Source organism: Phaenicophaeus curvirostris, chromosome 20 (assembly GCF_032191515.1).
Source record: "Phaenicophaeus curvirostris isolate KB17595 chromosome 20, BPBGC_Pcur_1.0, whole genome shotgun sequence".
In the NCBI taxonomy this organism is placed as follows: Eukaryota; Metazoa; Chordata; class Aves; order Cuculiformes; family Cuculidae; genus Phaenicophaeus; species Phaenicophaeus curvirostris.
In genome coordinates, this window is record NC_091411.1 from 1324118 (window position 1) to 1342139 (window position 18022).

General features: G+C 50.9%; 1 protein-coding gene across 8 annotated transcripts in view; it reads right to left on the minus strand.

The window, feature by feature from the left end:
- Positions 1-18022, minus strand: part of EXD3 (exonuclease 3'-5' domain containing 3) — a 302313-nt gene that overhangs the window by 238133 nt on the left and 46158 nt on the right. For 2 of the 8 annotated variants that reach the window (XM_069873073.1, XM_069873068.1), the window contains exon 1: positions 372-954. In XM_069873073.1, the coding sequence (XP_069729174.1) occupies positions 372-501 (130 nt within the window). In that variant the 5' untranslated portion in view covers positions 502-954. Of the gene's footprint in view, positions 1-371; positions 955-18022 lie in introns of those variants that run through there. The other 6 variants (XM_069873074.1, XM_069873075.1, XM_069873076.1 and 3 more) reach the window with 5 other exon arrangements.

Sequence of the window (18022 nt, forward strand, 5' to 3'; positions counted from 1 at the left end):
CAGGTCTCGCTTTATAGGATGAAACAATTATAACAGCAGTTAACAAGAAAACTAAACTATGGATAAAATGTGGACAAGTTGTGTAACGCAGTAATAAAAATCACGTGTTCTGAATTGGTGAGAGGTTATAAAGACACTTGTTATAAGAAGTTTCAACTTGGAATACAGTTCTAAGAATGCTGGTATCTCAATGTGTACCAATAAACCTCAATAACCTTCATGGCACATAATTTAGCATCGAATCCACAGGTTTTTCTCAATTTGTGACTCAGCATTCTCCGCCAATAGCACTAAGGCACATAAATGGAAAGCAAATCATGCTGAGCAAACAGGAGAAGACAGGGAACCACGTGGACAAGCAGAGAACTCACCAGTGGGTTCATTGCTTGAGTCACTGTCTTGATGCATCTTCCCAAAGGCGGCACCAGGTAAAGACCTCGGGCTAAGTGGTCTGCAGCTGAGAGTTCGTATCCCAGGCTCTGGCTTCTGAAAAGAAAACATGTAGTGTTACTGTCAAACTGCAGGAGCTTCACCCTGTGTGACAAAGGGAATAACTGGTGTGCGGTCAGGTGCCTTTGAACCTAAGCATGCTCACGGAGAAGCTGTGTGCATACACAACTCGGCACAGAAGTCATAGCACATGGCCTGAAGATCAGAGAATGAAATGGTGATGGATGAAAGAAATAAAGCAAGAAATACTGAAAAGGGACATCTGAAACCTCCTGCAAGCTACACCAACACGTCGTTCAAACAACATCTGGGTTCCTGGAATAGGCCAAGATGAGCTTTCAGATTTCAGCTGCACAAATGGGAGTTGCCAATGCTGTTTACGTGATTAACCAAACAAAAACCCAGACCCAGTTAACCTCCAAACAGCCCACGTGAAAGCATGTTTTTGCCATGGCTAAACAGCCCCTCCTCTTTGTTTGCTTGCCCTTCCACTCGTCACATCTTGACTGTGGCCGAGTTGGGAACAGAACTCATGTCTCCCAAATCCCAGTCCAGTGCCTCAACCACCACATCCTTCCTGCTGAATCACATTGCAGAGTTGTTTATCAGGAAGGAAATTCCCCCTCAAAAGCACTCACTCTGAGTGTGCTGGTGGAACGCAACCGCTTAGGAAAATACAAATGGCCCAGCAATAACAACAAGTGATTTCAGTCGCCGAAGCAGAGGCTGAAGGTGCACGGTAGAGAATTGTGCTCTGCTGTGAGCAGCAAAGCACAGCACCATCACAACACAGCGTTAGAACCACAGAATGGTTTGGGTTGGAAGGGACCTCAAAGCCCATCCAGTCCCACCCCCTGCCATGGGCAGGGACACCTCCCACTGGATCCAGTTGCTCCAAGCCCCATCCAACCTGGCCTTGAACCCCTCCAGGAATGGGGCAGCCACCACTGCTCTGGGAAACCTGGCCCAGGGCCTCCCCACCCTCACAGCAAAACATTTCTTCCCAAGATCTCATCTCAGCCTCCCCTCTTTCAGCTGAGAACCGTTCTTCCTCGTCCTGTCCCTGCACTCCCTGATCAAGAGCCCCTCCCCAGCTCTCTGGCATTGCACAGAAGCAGCAGTGCATCTGCATGTCCTCTGAGTAACACCCTCCTGCTCCTCAACCGATGGTACATAATTCTGGAAACATCTATCCCACTTAGCACTCAGAGGGATTTAGGAAGTTTATATCCTTACCAGGCACCATGAAGGTCTCCTGTGGTGGGACCATGTGCCAAGCTGCTTAGCTCCAGCAGTCACAGTATGGGATCATGGAATCGTTAATGCTGGACAAGCTCCCTAGCTCAGTCAGGCCAACTGTCAGCCCAACCCCACCGTGCCTGCTGAACCATGGCCCAAGTACCACAGCCACAGGCTTTTTTAAATCCTCCAGGGATGGAGACTACCCCACTGCCTTGGGCAGCCTCTGCTAGGGCTTCACCACTCCTTCGGTGAAGAAAATTTCCCCAATATACAATCTAAACTTCCCCCGGTACAATTTGAGGTCATTTCCTCTTGTCTCATCACTTGCTGCTCGGGAGCAGAGCCCAGCACCCATATCCCCTCAACCTCCTTTCCAGGAGCTGCAGAGAGTGATGAGGTGTCCCCTCAGCCTCCTCTTCCCTAGACTAAACAGCCCGAGATCTGGTGGGGCAGAATCCACCTCCGGATGTTGTCCGAGCAAAAGCAGGGCAGGGGGAGACACCAAAAGCAGAACAGATATTTTTTAACCTAAACACAGTTACCCCGTTAGTCCCCCAGAAGACAAAAAGGGCTGCAATCCATCATCTGTGATCCATCAGAGGACACTGAAATGGCAAGTTCATGGTCCAGGACTCTGAAGAATTTGGCTCTACTCAGCAATTGGGCAAAGGAGAAGAATTTCCCCACTCACAAGCAGTGGCTTTCCAGGTTGTGTCCTGTGAGACCTCACCACAGCAACCAACACAAACACACGCTCCAGCAGATTCCCAGAACTCTGACAAGAACCTTTTACACGCCCCTTAAATGCCATTGTATAGAAATTCCAGCAGGACAGCCTCGAGGGGCAGGGAACCAAACCCGAAATCACAACATCCTGGGATCCAGAGCAGCTTTCAAGGGCACATCAGACAAGGCTAGCTGCCTTGAGAGCAGCCCAGGGAGCTGTGGCCAGCTTCTGCACTGCCATGGGGACACGGGACAGTCATCCCGAGTCCATCCCAGGGATGCAGGCAGCCCCTCACAGCGCTACTGGACACCCCATCCCACGGGAAGGCAGGTTTCCCTCCAGAGGAACCCGTGCTGAGGGCAACCAAACCCCATCACCCATGTGAACGCCTGCCAGCTGCTGTTCCCCACCAACATCTCCTGTTTGCACACTAAACTCCCAGACTGGCCCCCAGCGATCCCCAACCATGCCAGAAGCACCTCTGAAAGCAACAGCAGGAGAATGGGTGCTGCTCGGGAGACACAACACCGCTCCGAGGACACTCAGTGTGGGATCCATCTATCGCACGCAGATGCCTGCACCCTGCCTGGGCTCCCCTTCCGATCACTGGGGCTGCAGAGGCATCGCTAGGGAGCTGGTGCACTAAAAGCCTCCTTACATCTGGGAAGTATGCAGCTGGAGACAGCAAAACCCTGTTACCCATGGGTAACGACTCAGATTTCCAGAGAAGCTCTCAAGCTACCCAGGTCCATTCCCATTCCTCATCCCCTAGGAATCACGGTGTGCTGCAGAACACTGTCCCAGTTGTGTTCTGCACCATCTTGGGGTTTTTTCACATCACCGGCATCAGACACATCAATAATCTACTGAAGTGAAAGTTCCTTTCCAGGAGACCCTTTGAGGAACAGCTGCCATTGCCTGCAACAGGGAAAAAAAGGCCACAGTTGCTCCTCAAGGCTTCTTTCAACCTTGACATTATCTAAAACCCATCAAGCTTTGATATATTACATCATAGAAGAAGAATTTAGGAATTACTGCTAAGTGTAATTAAATCGTTCTTCACTAACAAGGCTCTTCTCTCATTCCTTGCCTGTGAGCACCCACCTCACTAAAATTACCTGAAAGGAGGTGGTGGTGAGGTGGGTGCTGGCCTCTTCTCCCAAGGAATGAAGGAGAGGATGAGAAGAAATGGCCTCAAGTTGTACCGGGGGGGGGTGGGGTTAGGGTGGATACTAGGGAAGCCCTGGCAGAGGCTGCCCAGGGCAGTGGTGGAGTCTCCATCCCTGGAGGGGTTCAAAAAGCATGTGACCATGGCACCTGGGGACATGGATTAGCAGGCACGGTGGGGTTGGGCTGACGGTTGGACTGGCTGAGCTAGATGTCTTTTCCAACATTAATGATTCCATGATTCTATTCTGTGCTATCTTTGTAGTCAGGATCAAGTTGGTGTTTCTTCTTATTAGCTCAGCCCCACTTTAGGTGTCAATGAAGAGTGTCCAGAGGAAGAACGTAATCCCACGTCTTCAGCCCTGCAGGATGCTCTGCTCTGGTTGGTTTACAGTGCTGAATAACAGCACATTAGAAGGGAAATGCTGTTACGGGTATCTTCTGCTTGGTTCACAGCATTCCCCACAGAACATCCCCATCACAGAACAGCTAAAGAAAAAGGCTTCTACAAAGAGCTCAAAGGACTTCTGGTTGTATTCAAGAGCAGGTGTGGGCACTGCTGAGCTCTTGATTTGGGGATCAGTGCCACACAGGGATGATTTGCTTCATATTTAAGCAAAATGAGCTAATGATTGCACTCAGTCACCCCGAATCATAGAATCACTGAGGTTGGAAAACCCCTCTAAGCTCATCCAGTCCAATCGTCAGCCCAGCACCACTGGGCTGACTAAACCATGTCCCCAAGTGCCACAGCCACACATCTTTTGAACCCTTCCAGAGATGGAGACTCCACCACTGCCCTGGGCAGCCTCTGCCAGGACTTCACAACTCTACCAGTAAAGAAATTGTTCCTAATATCCAATCTAATCCTCCCTGGGCACAACTTGAGGCCATTTCCTCTCATCCCACCACTTGTTCCTTGGAAGAAGAGCCCAGCACCCACCTCACCAGTCTCCTCAAAGAGCGATGAGGTCTCCCCTCAATCTCCTTTTCTCCAGACTAAACAGCCCCAGGTCCCTCAGGTGCTCGCAGAACCCCTGGGCTCCAGACTGTTCTCAGCCATGTTCAATAATGCATGCTCTGAATCAAAAAGGATGGACGTCTCCTAAACGCCTGGCACCTCCCCTGCAGTTCACAGCTGTGCATAAGGTGAAGAAACACCAAGGTGGATGCGGAGGCTTTTTCACCTGACTCTGCAAACAGGGCTCATGGTCCCGCTTCCCCAGAAGCATCTGTGGCCACCACCACCAGACAGGGAACTGGAGGCCACTGGTTTCCTTTTGCACAATTTCGGTTCCAGCAGGGCCATCACTGGGCTGGAGCAAATGAGAGACTTGTGAACACTCAGCTTCACAGCCATGCAATAAACCTCTCTGGGAGAGTTTGTTAACCCCCTGCAGGGTCAGCTCCTCCGCCCTTCTCACAAGCCCTGCTAGGGCTGGTCCTTTCCTCAAAGCCCAGCACCTGGGGGACTGCGTAAGAAATCTCTCTCCACAGAAAACGTCATCAAAACAAAAATGCAGGTTTCTATTCCGCTAGGGTATGGGAAAAAGACGTGAAAATATGAAGTGAGAGTAACATAGCTTTAGAAAGAAGAAGATAAATGCTAGGAAGCAATTTTTATCTGTAACCTTCTCCGTACTGTGATTTTTAAGCCTATCTCACATTTTTGCAGCCTGCCTTTTATTGCTGTATCGATACAGAACCAGGCACAGGCAGGAAATCCCCAGCATTGCGGATGCCTCCACAGAAACAAATGAGTTCAGGGTATGGTGAAGGAGCAGTGGTCCCAGAAGTCCTAACAAAAGCATTATCTAAAGACCCTGGTGTCACCTCATTGACTTTTACAGACTTTGGATCCTGCATTTAACTGAGTTCAGCAGCCCCGGGGTCAGATTTGGCTTTTGGGCTCCCATCAGCCACAGAGCCAACACCTCACTCTTCAAAATGCACCAGCTGACATGCAACACCTCAAACCTCTGCCCCACGCTTGGATCTCAGCATCTGGGACTTCAGCAGGTTGGTGTTAGCTAACACCCATCCTGTTCATAAGCAATCGCAGTAGCCTATGCTGTTTCAAAGCAAAAGCGGGCAAGGGGCCTGTGGCCTCTTCATACCAAATTCAAATAGTAGTTCCACCTGGTTTTGCAGTCTTCTCTTTCTCACATAGAATCATGGGATGGTTGGGGTCAGAAGGGACCTCAAAGCCCACCCAGTCCCACCCCCTGCCATGAGCAGGGACACCTCCCACTGGATCAGGGGCTCCAAGCCCCATCCAACCTGGCCTTGAACCCCTGCAGGGAGGGGGCAGCCACCACTGCTCTGGGCCAGGGCCTCCCCACTCTCGTTGTGAAGAATTTCTACCTAATGTCTAGTCTAAATCCTCCCCCTTCTAATTTAGAGCCATTCCCCCTCGTCCTATCACTCCAGTCCCTCCCCAGCTTTCCTGGAGCCCCTTTCAGTACTGGAAGTTGTTCTAAGGTCTCCTCGCAGCTTTCTCTTCTCCAAACTGGACAACTCCAACTCTCTCAGCCTGGCCTCATACGGGAGGTGCTCCAGCCCTTGTGTCATCTCTGTGACCTCCTCTGGACTCATTCCAACAGCTCTACATCCTTCTTATGTTTGGGATTCCAGGACTGGACACAGGACTCCAGGTGTGGTCCCATGAGAGTGGAGCAGAGGGGCAGAACCACCTCCCTTGACCTGCTGGCCACACCAGCATCAACAGGACACCCTGAATATAAACACCATCATGGGCAGGTACCAGCTATGTGGAGCAATATGTGAAACAAGAAGCTCACACGTAGCCTTTCATGACCCAGAGCTGACGGTGCAGCTCATTGCTGTGTGTTTTACTCCTGACAGCAGGGCTGACCCTCCAGCAACTTCAAACGGCCGGGTCACCGCTCCCCTTCCAGCCAGGATAAACAGTTTGCCAGCAGCATCCGACTGAAGTTCACACATGACACGCTGCTTTGGCCACTTTGCCACAAGGAGGGTTATTCCGGAGGATGGGCAAGGACAACCTAACAGAACTCTCGCAGTGAAATGAGTTCTATTTCCCAAAGGAGGGGAAAAAAAATTAAGAAAAAAAAAAATCACAGCTTGGATTTCAGCTTCTGAAAGCCCAGGATGACATCTATAAGGGATGCTTGACTAATTCCTGGCTGGAGTTGGTAGGAAACCATGACCCCCAGCGCACCGAGTCTGGGCACAGCCCCCGGGCAGGGCGCTGCCTGTCGGGCATTTGGGAAGAACAACGTTCCCCCTTTTCCCTTGTAGATGCCAAGAATCAGGGATAGGAGGAAGGAACTGAGCTTCCCCTCCTCTTCTTCTCTTTGGAGCAGAAGGCAAGGGAGCTCGTTTTCCGGTCTCTGGCCCCCTCTGGTGACAGCGGCCCCCCCATCCCAGGCCACCCGGTGCCAGGGCATCAACTTGGAAAGCTAATGCAACCCATGTCTCCTGCTCTGGTTGGACAGCTCATAACTTAAAATTTCATCTCTTATTTGGCCAGCTATTTCTGTAAAATCCTGCCGATCCCACGCAGCCCTCCTTCCCCTTGGTTTGCTCCAGTAACTGAGCTCTCAGTGTAAAGGCAGGTGCCCCGCTCTCCTGTGGCTGTCCCATCCCATCCCTGGAAGTGTTCAAGGCCATGTTGGATGGGCCTTGGAGCAACCGGATCCACTGGGAGGTGTGGGGTGGATCTGGATGGGCTTTGAAGTCCCTTCCAAACCATTCTATGATTCTATGGTTTTAACTAAACCTTCTGGTATTTCTCCACCTTCCCACCCACCCACACCCCCAGCACCTTGCACGCAGCATCCATCTTCTCCCTTCCTCTGAGAAGACATGTACCAGTGGGGTGACCTGAACTCTAACAGTAACTTGGAGAACGAAAAGGGTATCAAACCAATGTTCCTGCACCATGTTCCTGCTTGGGCATTGGTGGGAATAACCAAGTCTACCATCCCTGGCAGGAAATCATCCAAACCCTTCCAGCCCCTTGCTTTTGACACCCAACTCCCCCAAGAGGCCCCAGCCCACACTTGTCATGCAGCACCTGCAGCATCGTGGCTCAGGAGGGGTCATGGGCATCCTAGAGTGGACCTGAGGACCTCTAGAGGGGTCCTGGGGAGCTCTGATGGGTTTCTGGAGGTCCTAGAGATGTCCTAGGGTGGATCTAGAGGGATCCTGGAGGTCCTAGAGGTGTCCATGGGGCTCTAGAGGGGTCATGAGGGCCTCTAGAGAGGTTCTGGGGATCTCCGCGGGGTTCCTAGAGGTCCTAGAGGGTTTCTGGGTGGGTCCAGAAAGTCCTAGAGGGGTCCCTGGGGTCTCTAGGTTGGTCCTTGGGTCCTAGAGGGGTCCAGGGGGTGCTCTAGAGGGACCCGTCGGGGCTCTAGAGAGGTCCTGGGGGTTCTAAACAGGTTCTGGAGGTCTTAGAGGGGTCCTGGGAGGTCTTAGAGCTGTCCTGAGGCTCTCTAGAGGTGTCCTGGGGAGCTCCAGAGGGGTCATGAGGTCCTTTGTATAGGTCCTGGAGGTCCTAGGGTGGTCATGGGAAGGTCTATAGGGGTCCTTGGGGTCCTAGAAGGGTCCTGGAGGGCACTAGAGGGGTCATGGGGGTCTTAGATGGGACTTAGGGATGTCTAGAGGGCTTCTGGGGTCCTTAGAGAGGTTCTGGGAAGCTCTGATGGGTTCTTGGAGGTCCTAGAGAGGTCCTAGGGTGCCTTTAGAGGGGTCCTGGAGGTCCCAGAGGTGTCCATGAGGCCCTAGAGGGTCCTGGGGGCTCTATAAGGGTCCTCAGGTGCTCTAGAGGCATCCTCCGGGCCCTACAGGGGTCATGAGGACCTCTAGAGAGGTCCTGGGGGTCCTGGAGGGGACTTCGGGGGTCTAGAGGGGTCCTGTGGGGCTCCAGAGGTGTTGTGGGAGTATTAAAAATGTCCTGGGGTATCTAGATGGGCCGTTGGGGTCTAGAGAGGTCATGGGGACAACTAGATTGGTCCTGGGGCTCTTAGACGGCCCTGCGGTGCTCTAGAGGTGTTTTGGAGGACCTAGAAAGGTCCTGTGCATCCCTAGAGGGGACCTGGAAGGCCCTAAAGGGGTCCTGGGTGGTTCTAGAGGGTTCCTGAGGGCTTTGCTTGAGCAGCGCTTGCTGTAAACACAACACTGAACACAGGAGCCTTTACAGGATGAAGGTGAAATTTCAGCAATCCAGTGAATGTTCTCCATTCTGATCTGCTTCCCTTGCCAATCTCCCTTTCTATTCACCCAGAGGAGCTGAAACTCCACCGTGGAAACTCCACCTTGAGTACTTCTCCTTGAGTACTTTCACTCCAGAGCACGAGTAAATGCTACTAGAATCAAAGCGGAATAATCCAAGGATTTCCTCTCAAATCAACATTTCCTCTGCTCGCCCTGCTGTTAGCAACTCCCTCAGATCCCCACTGTCTGCAGCTCCTCATCTTCCGTCCCTGACCAGGGTTACTGACCGTCTGCCCACAGCTGGAGAAGAGGCACCAGCTTTGCAGCTTCCTCAGGTCTCAGGCACCACTCAAGTTCACAGCAAGCTCCTCTCCCACCTCCCAAAGGTGCTGCTGTTGCCCTTGTCAACATCTTCTGAATTCATGAGTCCCCCAAGCGCACTGGTGGCCTTGTTTGCCCACTCTCTAAGCAGACCCCTGTCCTCAACTACTTCATCGTTTGGCACCTCCAGGACAGACACCCCATATCCATCCTGCAGGGTAAGGGTTCTCATTGCTGCTTTCTGAGCAAGTTGCATTTTCAGCGTCATCACCAGATGACATCAACATCAATTAAAGATGCTCATCAAAGTCAAAGTCTTTGTCAAGCTCTTAGAGCATGAAGCCAATAACTCCAAGTTCTCCTTGTAGGCTTTGTCATGCTTGTACCCACAGCATGAGAAACAATATCCTGGAGTGTGGGGACAGCAACAAATCCCACGAAGTCAGAACAAAGCTGAAACACGTTATCCACCACACACTGTGCGCTGAATTTTGGTCTCTCCCCAAGCCGTATCAGTGTTACCTACACCTCACCTGATAATAAACTGCTTCCAAAACTCCTTTGGGGAGAGCTCTTCCTCACCCTTCATCTCCTGAATGAACTTAGAGAAGGTCTTCCTCTCTCCCTAGAGGTCTTCCTCATACAGCAGACAACTGAGCCATTAGTGGGATGAACAAGGTCAATTCAGGCAGCATAAACAGCTTTGACATGGGATACGGGTTTGTAATCAATTTTACAGGAGATGATATTGTCCAAAACAAGAAGAGTTTTGAAGCCACTCTTCTGTTCTCCTCCCAGCATTCCTGGAACACTGGAACCAAGAAAACACTCCTGAAACTCCTGGGTACTGTGCCAGGTTCTTCCAAATGACTGGAAAATGGGTCTTCAACTACCTTCTCAGTCCCTTTGGATTTTATTATATTCAATAAGCAAGGGCTTTGCCTTCTAGCCTCCTCCTGCATCACCATCCATCAAATGGGTTGAACCGGCCCTGGGGGAACAGAGAATCCGGGTTCAAAGGCTCAGATTAATGTTCAGGTGCATTTTAAGAAGCACTGTGCACATGCACTGAGAAACACAGGAAGGACATGGATCTGTTAGAGTGAGTCCAAAGGAGGCCATGAAGATGATCCAAGGGCCTGAGCACCTCTCATCCAAGCACAGGCTGAGAGAGTTGGGGTTGTACAGCCTGGAGAAGAGAAGGCTGTAGGAAGACCTTAGAGCAGCTTCCAGTGCTGAAAGGGGCTCCAGGAAAGCTGGGGAGGGGCTCTTGATCAGGGAATGCAGGGGTAGGACGAGGGGAAGGGTTTTCAGCTGAAAGAGGGGAGATTGAGAAGAGATCTTAGGAAGAAATGTTTTGCTGTGAGGGTTGGGAGGCCCCGGCCCAGGTTGCCCAGAGCAGGGGTGGCTGCCCCATCCCTGGAGGGGTTCAAGGCCAGGTTGGATGGGGCTTGGAGCCCCTGATCCAATGGGAGGTGTCCCTGCCCATGGAAGGGTGTGGGACTGGATGGGCTTTGAGGTCCTTTCCAACCCAAACCATTCCATGATTCTATGATTCTGCCTGCTCGTATGAGGAGATTGAACAGTTACAGATGTCTCTACCATGATCTTTAGCATTTGCTGCAAAAAACCACTGTATTAGCCAGATTTTGGACTGTTAGGCTTCCATAAAAAACATTATTAACCTGAAAGGCATGTGTTTTTCTCAGTGCGATTTATTACTCGCAGTTATAGCAATAATCATGGCCTAATTTTTCAGAAAGGCCTACAATTTATGCATAGTTTTAACCACCTCTTGAAAGACCTTTAGGTAATGACAAATGGACCCACAAAATAATACAAATATTAGAACCAAAACATTATTCTCCTCTAGGCATGGGCAGAGGAGATCTGATTTATGTCTGCCAAATGATCTGGCGCCTGAACAACTGGCAGCAAATTCAAAGTGAGACAGCAAAGCTGCGGGCAACCTCTGGGAAGACTGAGACTCCTTCCCTTCTCATTTCAACATGAAATGCCATGCCTGCACTGGGATGCAATAATCTGATTGCTGTGTTCACAGGGCAGCAAGTTGGCTACATCAGGACCACGTGCCTCTGCCCTCCTTTGCCATGAAGCACCTTCTCGCTGAGTATCATGTACGCACAAGTCCATGCGTGATCAAAGAAGCCACTGGAGAAAGATCTTGCCTGGCAGCGTTCTCCACAAAGCTCTCCACTCTGTGAGTTTGCAGATACCTACCAGGAACTGCAGGGTCTGAAAAGCGAATGGAAAGGGAACCATGACTGCTCCTGTGGTATCATTAACACAGGCGGCACCGCAGCCGTACGGCTGGAAGGCAGCGCGGAGGCAACGCTGCGGGAGACCTGCTGATGGTGGGCACTGGAACAGTCAGGACACCACATGCTCTTGTCAGCAGAGCTGATGAGGGTGGGAACTGTGAGTTCCTGCGGAAACTCAGATCTGTGAGGGTGGGGAGGCCCTGGCCCAGGTTGCCCAGAGCAGTGGAGGCTACCCCATCCCTGGAGGTGTTCCAGGCCAGGTTGGATGGGGCTTGGAGCAACCAGGAGGTGTCCCTGCCCATGGCAGGGGGTGGAACTGGATGGGCTTTGAGGTCCCTTACAACCCAAACTGTTGTAAGACTCTATGATTCCATGTGTCAGCTACATGAGAAATCGGTTCCCTCTTAAACCCCAAAGAGGCTGCATGTTGTATGGGAGCAGCATCCTGCATCACCCAAAGGATGCCGAGAACAGAAGTGCTGGGGCTCTGGCTGACAGACAAAGCAGAGGGGAGCTCTGCTGCATCTGCTTGCCTCTTTGTTGCCTCCACTGCAACCTCTTCCACAGGCACATACTTTCCTTTAAAGTTTTAGAAACTTCCGTAAGAATTGGTAATAATGGTCCTAAATATCTTCCCTCCCTCCCCTTCTGTGCCTTAATGCCCCTCCATACCAGGTGAGTCAGTGGTACCGCGTCACTATTTTTCCTGGTTGCTGCATCACCCCTGTGCGCCGCCTTACGAAAGGTGCTCGGCAGCGATGCCTTAGCACAGAGAACCAGTCCTCTCACTCCCTTCCTTAGCACAAGACATCTGAAGATAGGAACTTTGGCTCAGTTTTGGCAGAAAACAAATGAGGGCACATCTGCTGGATCCCACTGCTGCCACCACGGCAGCCACAGCTTGGCACCAGCAACTTGGATATGAAACAGGACAACCCAGGCACCGAAATGGCTCACTCCAGCTTCGAGGTCCAGTGCTATGGGAGGCTAGGAATGCCCATGCTCACCTCGGTCACCGGAGCAGCAGAGCAAGGTCTCTTTTATCTGGTACGCACACAACACTTACAAGCAGAGCCAGGGAGGATGCTGTGAGCGCAGCTTTCCCCACAGGGTGTTCAGCCAGGTCAGAGACACGAAACAGGCAAGGGTTCTCCCAAACACCAAAGCCATCAGCTGAGCAGACACACAACGCTTCTGGGCTTGTAGCTGTACTGTGTGCTCCCAGTCTTGTTTGAGGCAGCTGTGGGTTCAGTGATGAACGAACCACATCCCTGGGAAAAATGCAGCCCCATTTCACAGAATCCTAGAATGGTTTGGGTTGGAAGGGACCTCAAAGCCCATCCAGTTCCACCCCCTGCTGTGGGCAGGGACACCTACCACTGGATCTGGTTGCTTTCCTGAAGCTGTGTGTAACGGGGCTGTTGCAGTCCCTCTTCAGGGACCTTCTACCAGGCTGACGATGGAAATAAGGTGCAGGGAAGTTATTATTTAAACTCATTATCAGAGAGGAATTTCTCACAGACCGATGGTGGTTAAGGAAAATACTGTTACGTTAAAACTCAAGCAACTCAACAATAGAATAGGGCATTGCTGCAATGGGCAGCAGCAGAGTGACTGCCCAAGGTCTAGTGTTTCAAAACACATCCTTGGGAGTCTTGAAGGAAAAAAGACCTCCTGAGAAGTGGGATTTTCCCACCCCATGGGGGATGACAGTTAAAAACTGAGGAAATGACTGGATGGACACAATGCACTTCAGCAAGAACTGCAACATTCCCTCTTTCATGCAGGTAAAGGCTGGTTGGGCAAACGCTCCTCGCTGTGCCTCTCAGCTTCTCCAAAGCCTCTGGGACATAAAAAGGAAATCTGAGGCGACGTGTTGAACGCGGAAAATTGTAGCCTCCTAAATATTATTAATCACTTCAAATGCTGGAACAATACCCTTTGTCAAAACCGCGAGTGGTGAAGTTGGCACAGCTCCCACTGAAGAGGAACTTGATCCTGGCTGGCACGAAAGCTGAAGCAGCATCCTGTGCTGATGAGATACTCAACCTGAAGTTCTTTCAAGGTACTCTGGCCACCTCCTTCAGCCTAAGAGTTTGTGGAAAACAGGAAGACAGAACCAGCCTGGGCCAGCAGAGCCCTGAGCCAGAGATACCACGTGGTGCAGCTGGAGGAGGAAAGCTGCGCATTGGCAGGAATTGGGGGCTGCTTGCTATTTATTAGAATGAAAAACATCTTTGAGAACACTGTGCACCCCTCTAGGAAGCTGTAAGGGAGATATAGCATGTGAGGAACTAATGTGGGACTCCCTAAACTTCCACGAGACCTGCAAGTGGCAGCATCAGTAGATGCATTGCTGTCCTTTTGCGCCTCCCCAGTGTCACACAGCACCAAGCCCTACAAGTACATGAAGGGGAACAGCCCTGAGAGGCACAGTGGCTGTGGCCAGATAAGATCAGGGAAGCATGGCGCTGCAGCTATGTTTGTATTTTAATTACTCTTAAGAAAGGCAGTAACATCTCCTTTTCTTAAGGGTTGGGGCAAACTCACAGCCCAGCCATTTTGAGGAAGGAACACTGAGAAAATAAACACCGGTATCTGAGACCAAGGCATTTCTGACCTATGCCTACATCAGCACTCGCAGCTTTGTCGCCGTTTCCCCTGCCGCCCGGGATGCAGAACGCATTGTCTTCCCCTGCCCGGATGAGGAAGGAGGCTGACGCACGGCACGGCCTCCCCACTTTGTCCCACTCAGCAGACAAAGAGGAAGCTTGCACAGGCGAGATCGATAACTGGGAAGACACAGCGGTGGTTTGTCCCCTGAGCTGGGCAGTGAATCCCAACACACCATCCCCTGGGAATTTAAAATGCTTGATTGATCCCATCCCTGGCTGCGGTCAAACACCTAATGACACACGCTGTGATTGATTAGAAGTGTTTGTTCTGTGGTCACAAAACACTACGGGGAATGAAAAGCCTCCAAGAAAAAAATACCAGGAGGCTTGAAACTTAAAACCAACACCAGACACTAAGAAATAAGTGATGGCTCTTAAATGATGGCTTGAAGTGTGACAAAGCAACAGAACCATTCCAGGGTGCTTCCACTAAAAAAGGCTGGCTACAACATTATTTCTTATTACACAGAATGTGTTGGGTGTAATTATTCGTCAGTGTTAGTTGACAAAGGCTGAAACAAATTTAAAACTATACAGTGGGCTGTTCAACGTGTATCATTTTGTGGCTAAGATTCAACACTTCACAAAGTACCGAATAAGGATTTTGTATCTGGATACCCCTCGGTTTGGAGGGGAAACACAGACTAGAACCAACGCTAACATCAGCATTGCAATATAGCACTTGAATTCACTCTCTATTCATTATTTTTGTACTCCAAATTGGATTTTATACTTTCAAATTCAGACGCAGGGCAAAGCCGGTGTAATACTGTACTTACACCACAGCGATGTGCGTTCTGAATTCCACTGCTTCACACTCACTTACCTATGCATAATTAATCATCTCTTGATTCTCATTCTGGTCCAGTTCAGGGTCTGTGGGAGGGAATTTCACCTAGCAACGCTTGTCACGGATTAAAAATAAGATAAAAGGAGTAAGGAAAAAGCTATCAAGATAAGAGCGTGGATACCAGCGCGCACACATAAACAGCCATGCCTTTCCAAGCATTACTTACATTGCCTCACTCCCTCTGAATGCTCAGAAGTTCACAGGCAGCTACAATATAATTTTGTTTCTCAGATAACAGAAACTCAATTGAATATGCTCAAAGCAAGCAGCTCTGAGACTTGGAACAGAGCTCAGGAGACCTCCGGCGCTCCCCAGGCAAAGGCAGAGCCGAGCGCTAGTGCGGAGGACGTGCCCGCTGTACTAAAAGGCAGATGCCTTCAGAGCACTCTGTGTTCAGTCATCTCTTTATCAACCCCCTAACTAATTAAACAATCCTCTTGTCAAAGCGGACAGTCATTGTTTGTGTGACCGATGCCCTGTAAACATAATGGGATAATCTGCCTTTCTCCTTTTTTTCTCCCTCGATTCTTCCAAACAGCTGGGGGATGCGCTGCCGCCTCGCCGGGAAGCCTCGGTTCATCTGTCACTCGGCTCCGCTCGCGGCGCTCCGCGGCTACACGCAGCATCAGAAGCCAAGCTTGAGACAATAACGCCTCAGATACAGCAACCATCAATCTGATACCATGCCGTTAAAGAGTCCCCAGGCCTCCGAAGGGCTGTGTGAACAATTAGGAGGGAAAAAGAATGGATTCCTGGATAGAATTGACAATTAGAGCTATATCGATCTACAAACGGCAAAGGATGCTAAAATGAAAACATTTCCAGCCCCCTTCGACTTCAGTACCAGGGAAGAAAGAGCTCGCAGATGCTAAGGCTTCGATCAGACGGCATCAGCCTTGCTCTGACATCTGCACAGTTAAAGCACCAAAAGCCGTTATCGGCTGTTAAAGGCTCGGCAGGTCCCGTTTCCCAAGGTGATCTCCAGCCCCAGGTACCCACGGGAGCAGCTCATCACAGAGGAACTCCCTAGGTGGACACACCACCATTAACAGAAATTAGAGAGGGCAACTGCTTTCCTATGTGAAAGGAGGACAGTATTCCTGCAGGCTGCAAAATCCCAAGGTCTGCTGGTCCATCCCCTCGCCACATTCCCGATGCAGGGGTGTCTCCCCCTCGGCAGATCATAGAATCATAGAATCATCATCAGATTGGAAGAGACCCACTGGATCATCAAGTCCAACCATTCCTATCAATCACTAAACCATGTCCCTCAGCACCTCGTCCACCCATGCCTTAAACACCTCCAGGGAAGGTGACTCAACGACCTCCCTGGGCAGCCTCTGCCAGTGCCCAAGGACCCTTTCTGTGAAATACTTTTTGCTAATGTCCAGCCTGAACCTCCCCTGGTGGATCTTGAGGCCATTCCCTCTCGTCCTGCCCCCTGTCACTTGGGAGAAAAGGCCAGCACCCTCCTCTCCACAACCTCCTTTCAGGTAGTTGTCGGGAGCAATGAGGTCTCCCCTCAGCCTCCTCTTCTCCAGGCTAAACACCCCCAGCTCTCTCAGCCGTTCCTCACAAGGCCTGTTCTCCAGCCCCTTCACCAGGTTTGTCGCTTTTCATGTTGGTGAAAGCGCCCTGGTCACCCCTGTCCCACAGAGCCGCACAGCTCCTTGGCCCAGAGACAACCAAGGCAAACACCACTGCCTGCCCCTGCTCGCCTTCAGGACAGCGGCTGTTCCCCTCCTTACATTCCCAGCATCAACCCAGACTGATTTCCTACAGGAAATTCAGACCACCCAGTACTGAAATTTTGAGTTCAGCAGCCGAAGTGAATCACTTCTGATACCCACAGGTTCTGCAGCCCTGGTGTTCCAAGGCTGGATGGGCAGCCCTGGCTCTGGTCCCAGCTGTCCCTCCCCGAGCCCTTGGGATGGGGCAGGGACAATGCCGCTGTCATCCCCAGCACCTTCCACGTCCAGCCACGGCTTCACTGACCGTGACGGGTGATAACCCCAGTTTCATTTCATACCAGGAGATCCATTCAATCTGCTGGTTTGACTAAGGAGGAAAGGCAGTGTTTTTGTATGAAAGAGGGAGGCAGAGAGAAAAGGCTGTGTAATACCCCACCATGAAAACCTTTCCATGCCCATCAAAAGAAAGCTCAAGGGCCTCCACAGACTAATCCAGGGATGGGGCAGCCACCACTGCTCTGGGCAACTTGGGCAAGGGCTTCATCATGCTCATTGTGAAGAATTTCCTCCTTATGTCTAGTCTAAATCTCCTCCTCTCCAATTTTTAGCCATTCCTCCATGTCCTATAAGGAGAAAATTCTTCACGAGGAGAGTGGTGAGGCCCTGGCCCAAGATGCCCAGGGAAGCTGTGGCTGCCCCATCCCTGGAGGTGTTCAAGGCCAGGTTGGATGACTGAGCGACCTGATCCAGTGGGAGGTGTCCCTGCCCATAGCAGGAGTGTTGGAACTGGATGATCTTTAAGGTCCCTTCCAACTCAAACATTCTATGATTCTATCACTCCATGCCTTTGTAAAAAGTCCCTCCCCGGCTTTCTTGTGTTATTGATTCTACCATCAGAAATACTGGACTATCAAAATCTTCACTGACCACCCAGTACCGTTTCATGCAGAGGATGGCAGAAGACAAAGGGCTTAGCACAAGCAGGATAACACTTTCCTTCTCCCAAGCAACTCCAGTCCACCACAGCCCAGTTTTGAGGAGAAACCCCCTGCTCCTTGCCAAGACGGAGAGAGAAAAACCTCCCTCTGTCACAGACCCACAGAGCTAATAAAGGAAGAACATGAGCTATGTGAGCAGTGTGCATCCTTACAAGGAGCTCACAGAGGCACTCGGGTCTCTGCCTGACTTCTCTCAACTCTACCTTGAACGAGTCATCACTTGGCTCAATGCTCCTCCAAAGGAGACACAACAGCGATGTCCTGCACTCGGGACAGGATGAAACCCAGGAGACAGCACGTACAACACAAAGTCTGCTTCTCTTTGCACCTCATCTAGGCCATAGCAGGGAAAAAAACTGCAAGAGTGCTCTATTTTTAACCTACCACCAAGAGAGACTTTATAGAGACATGTTCAAATCT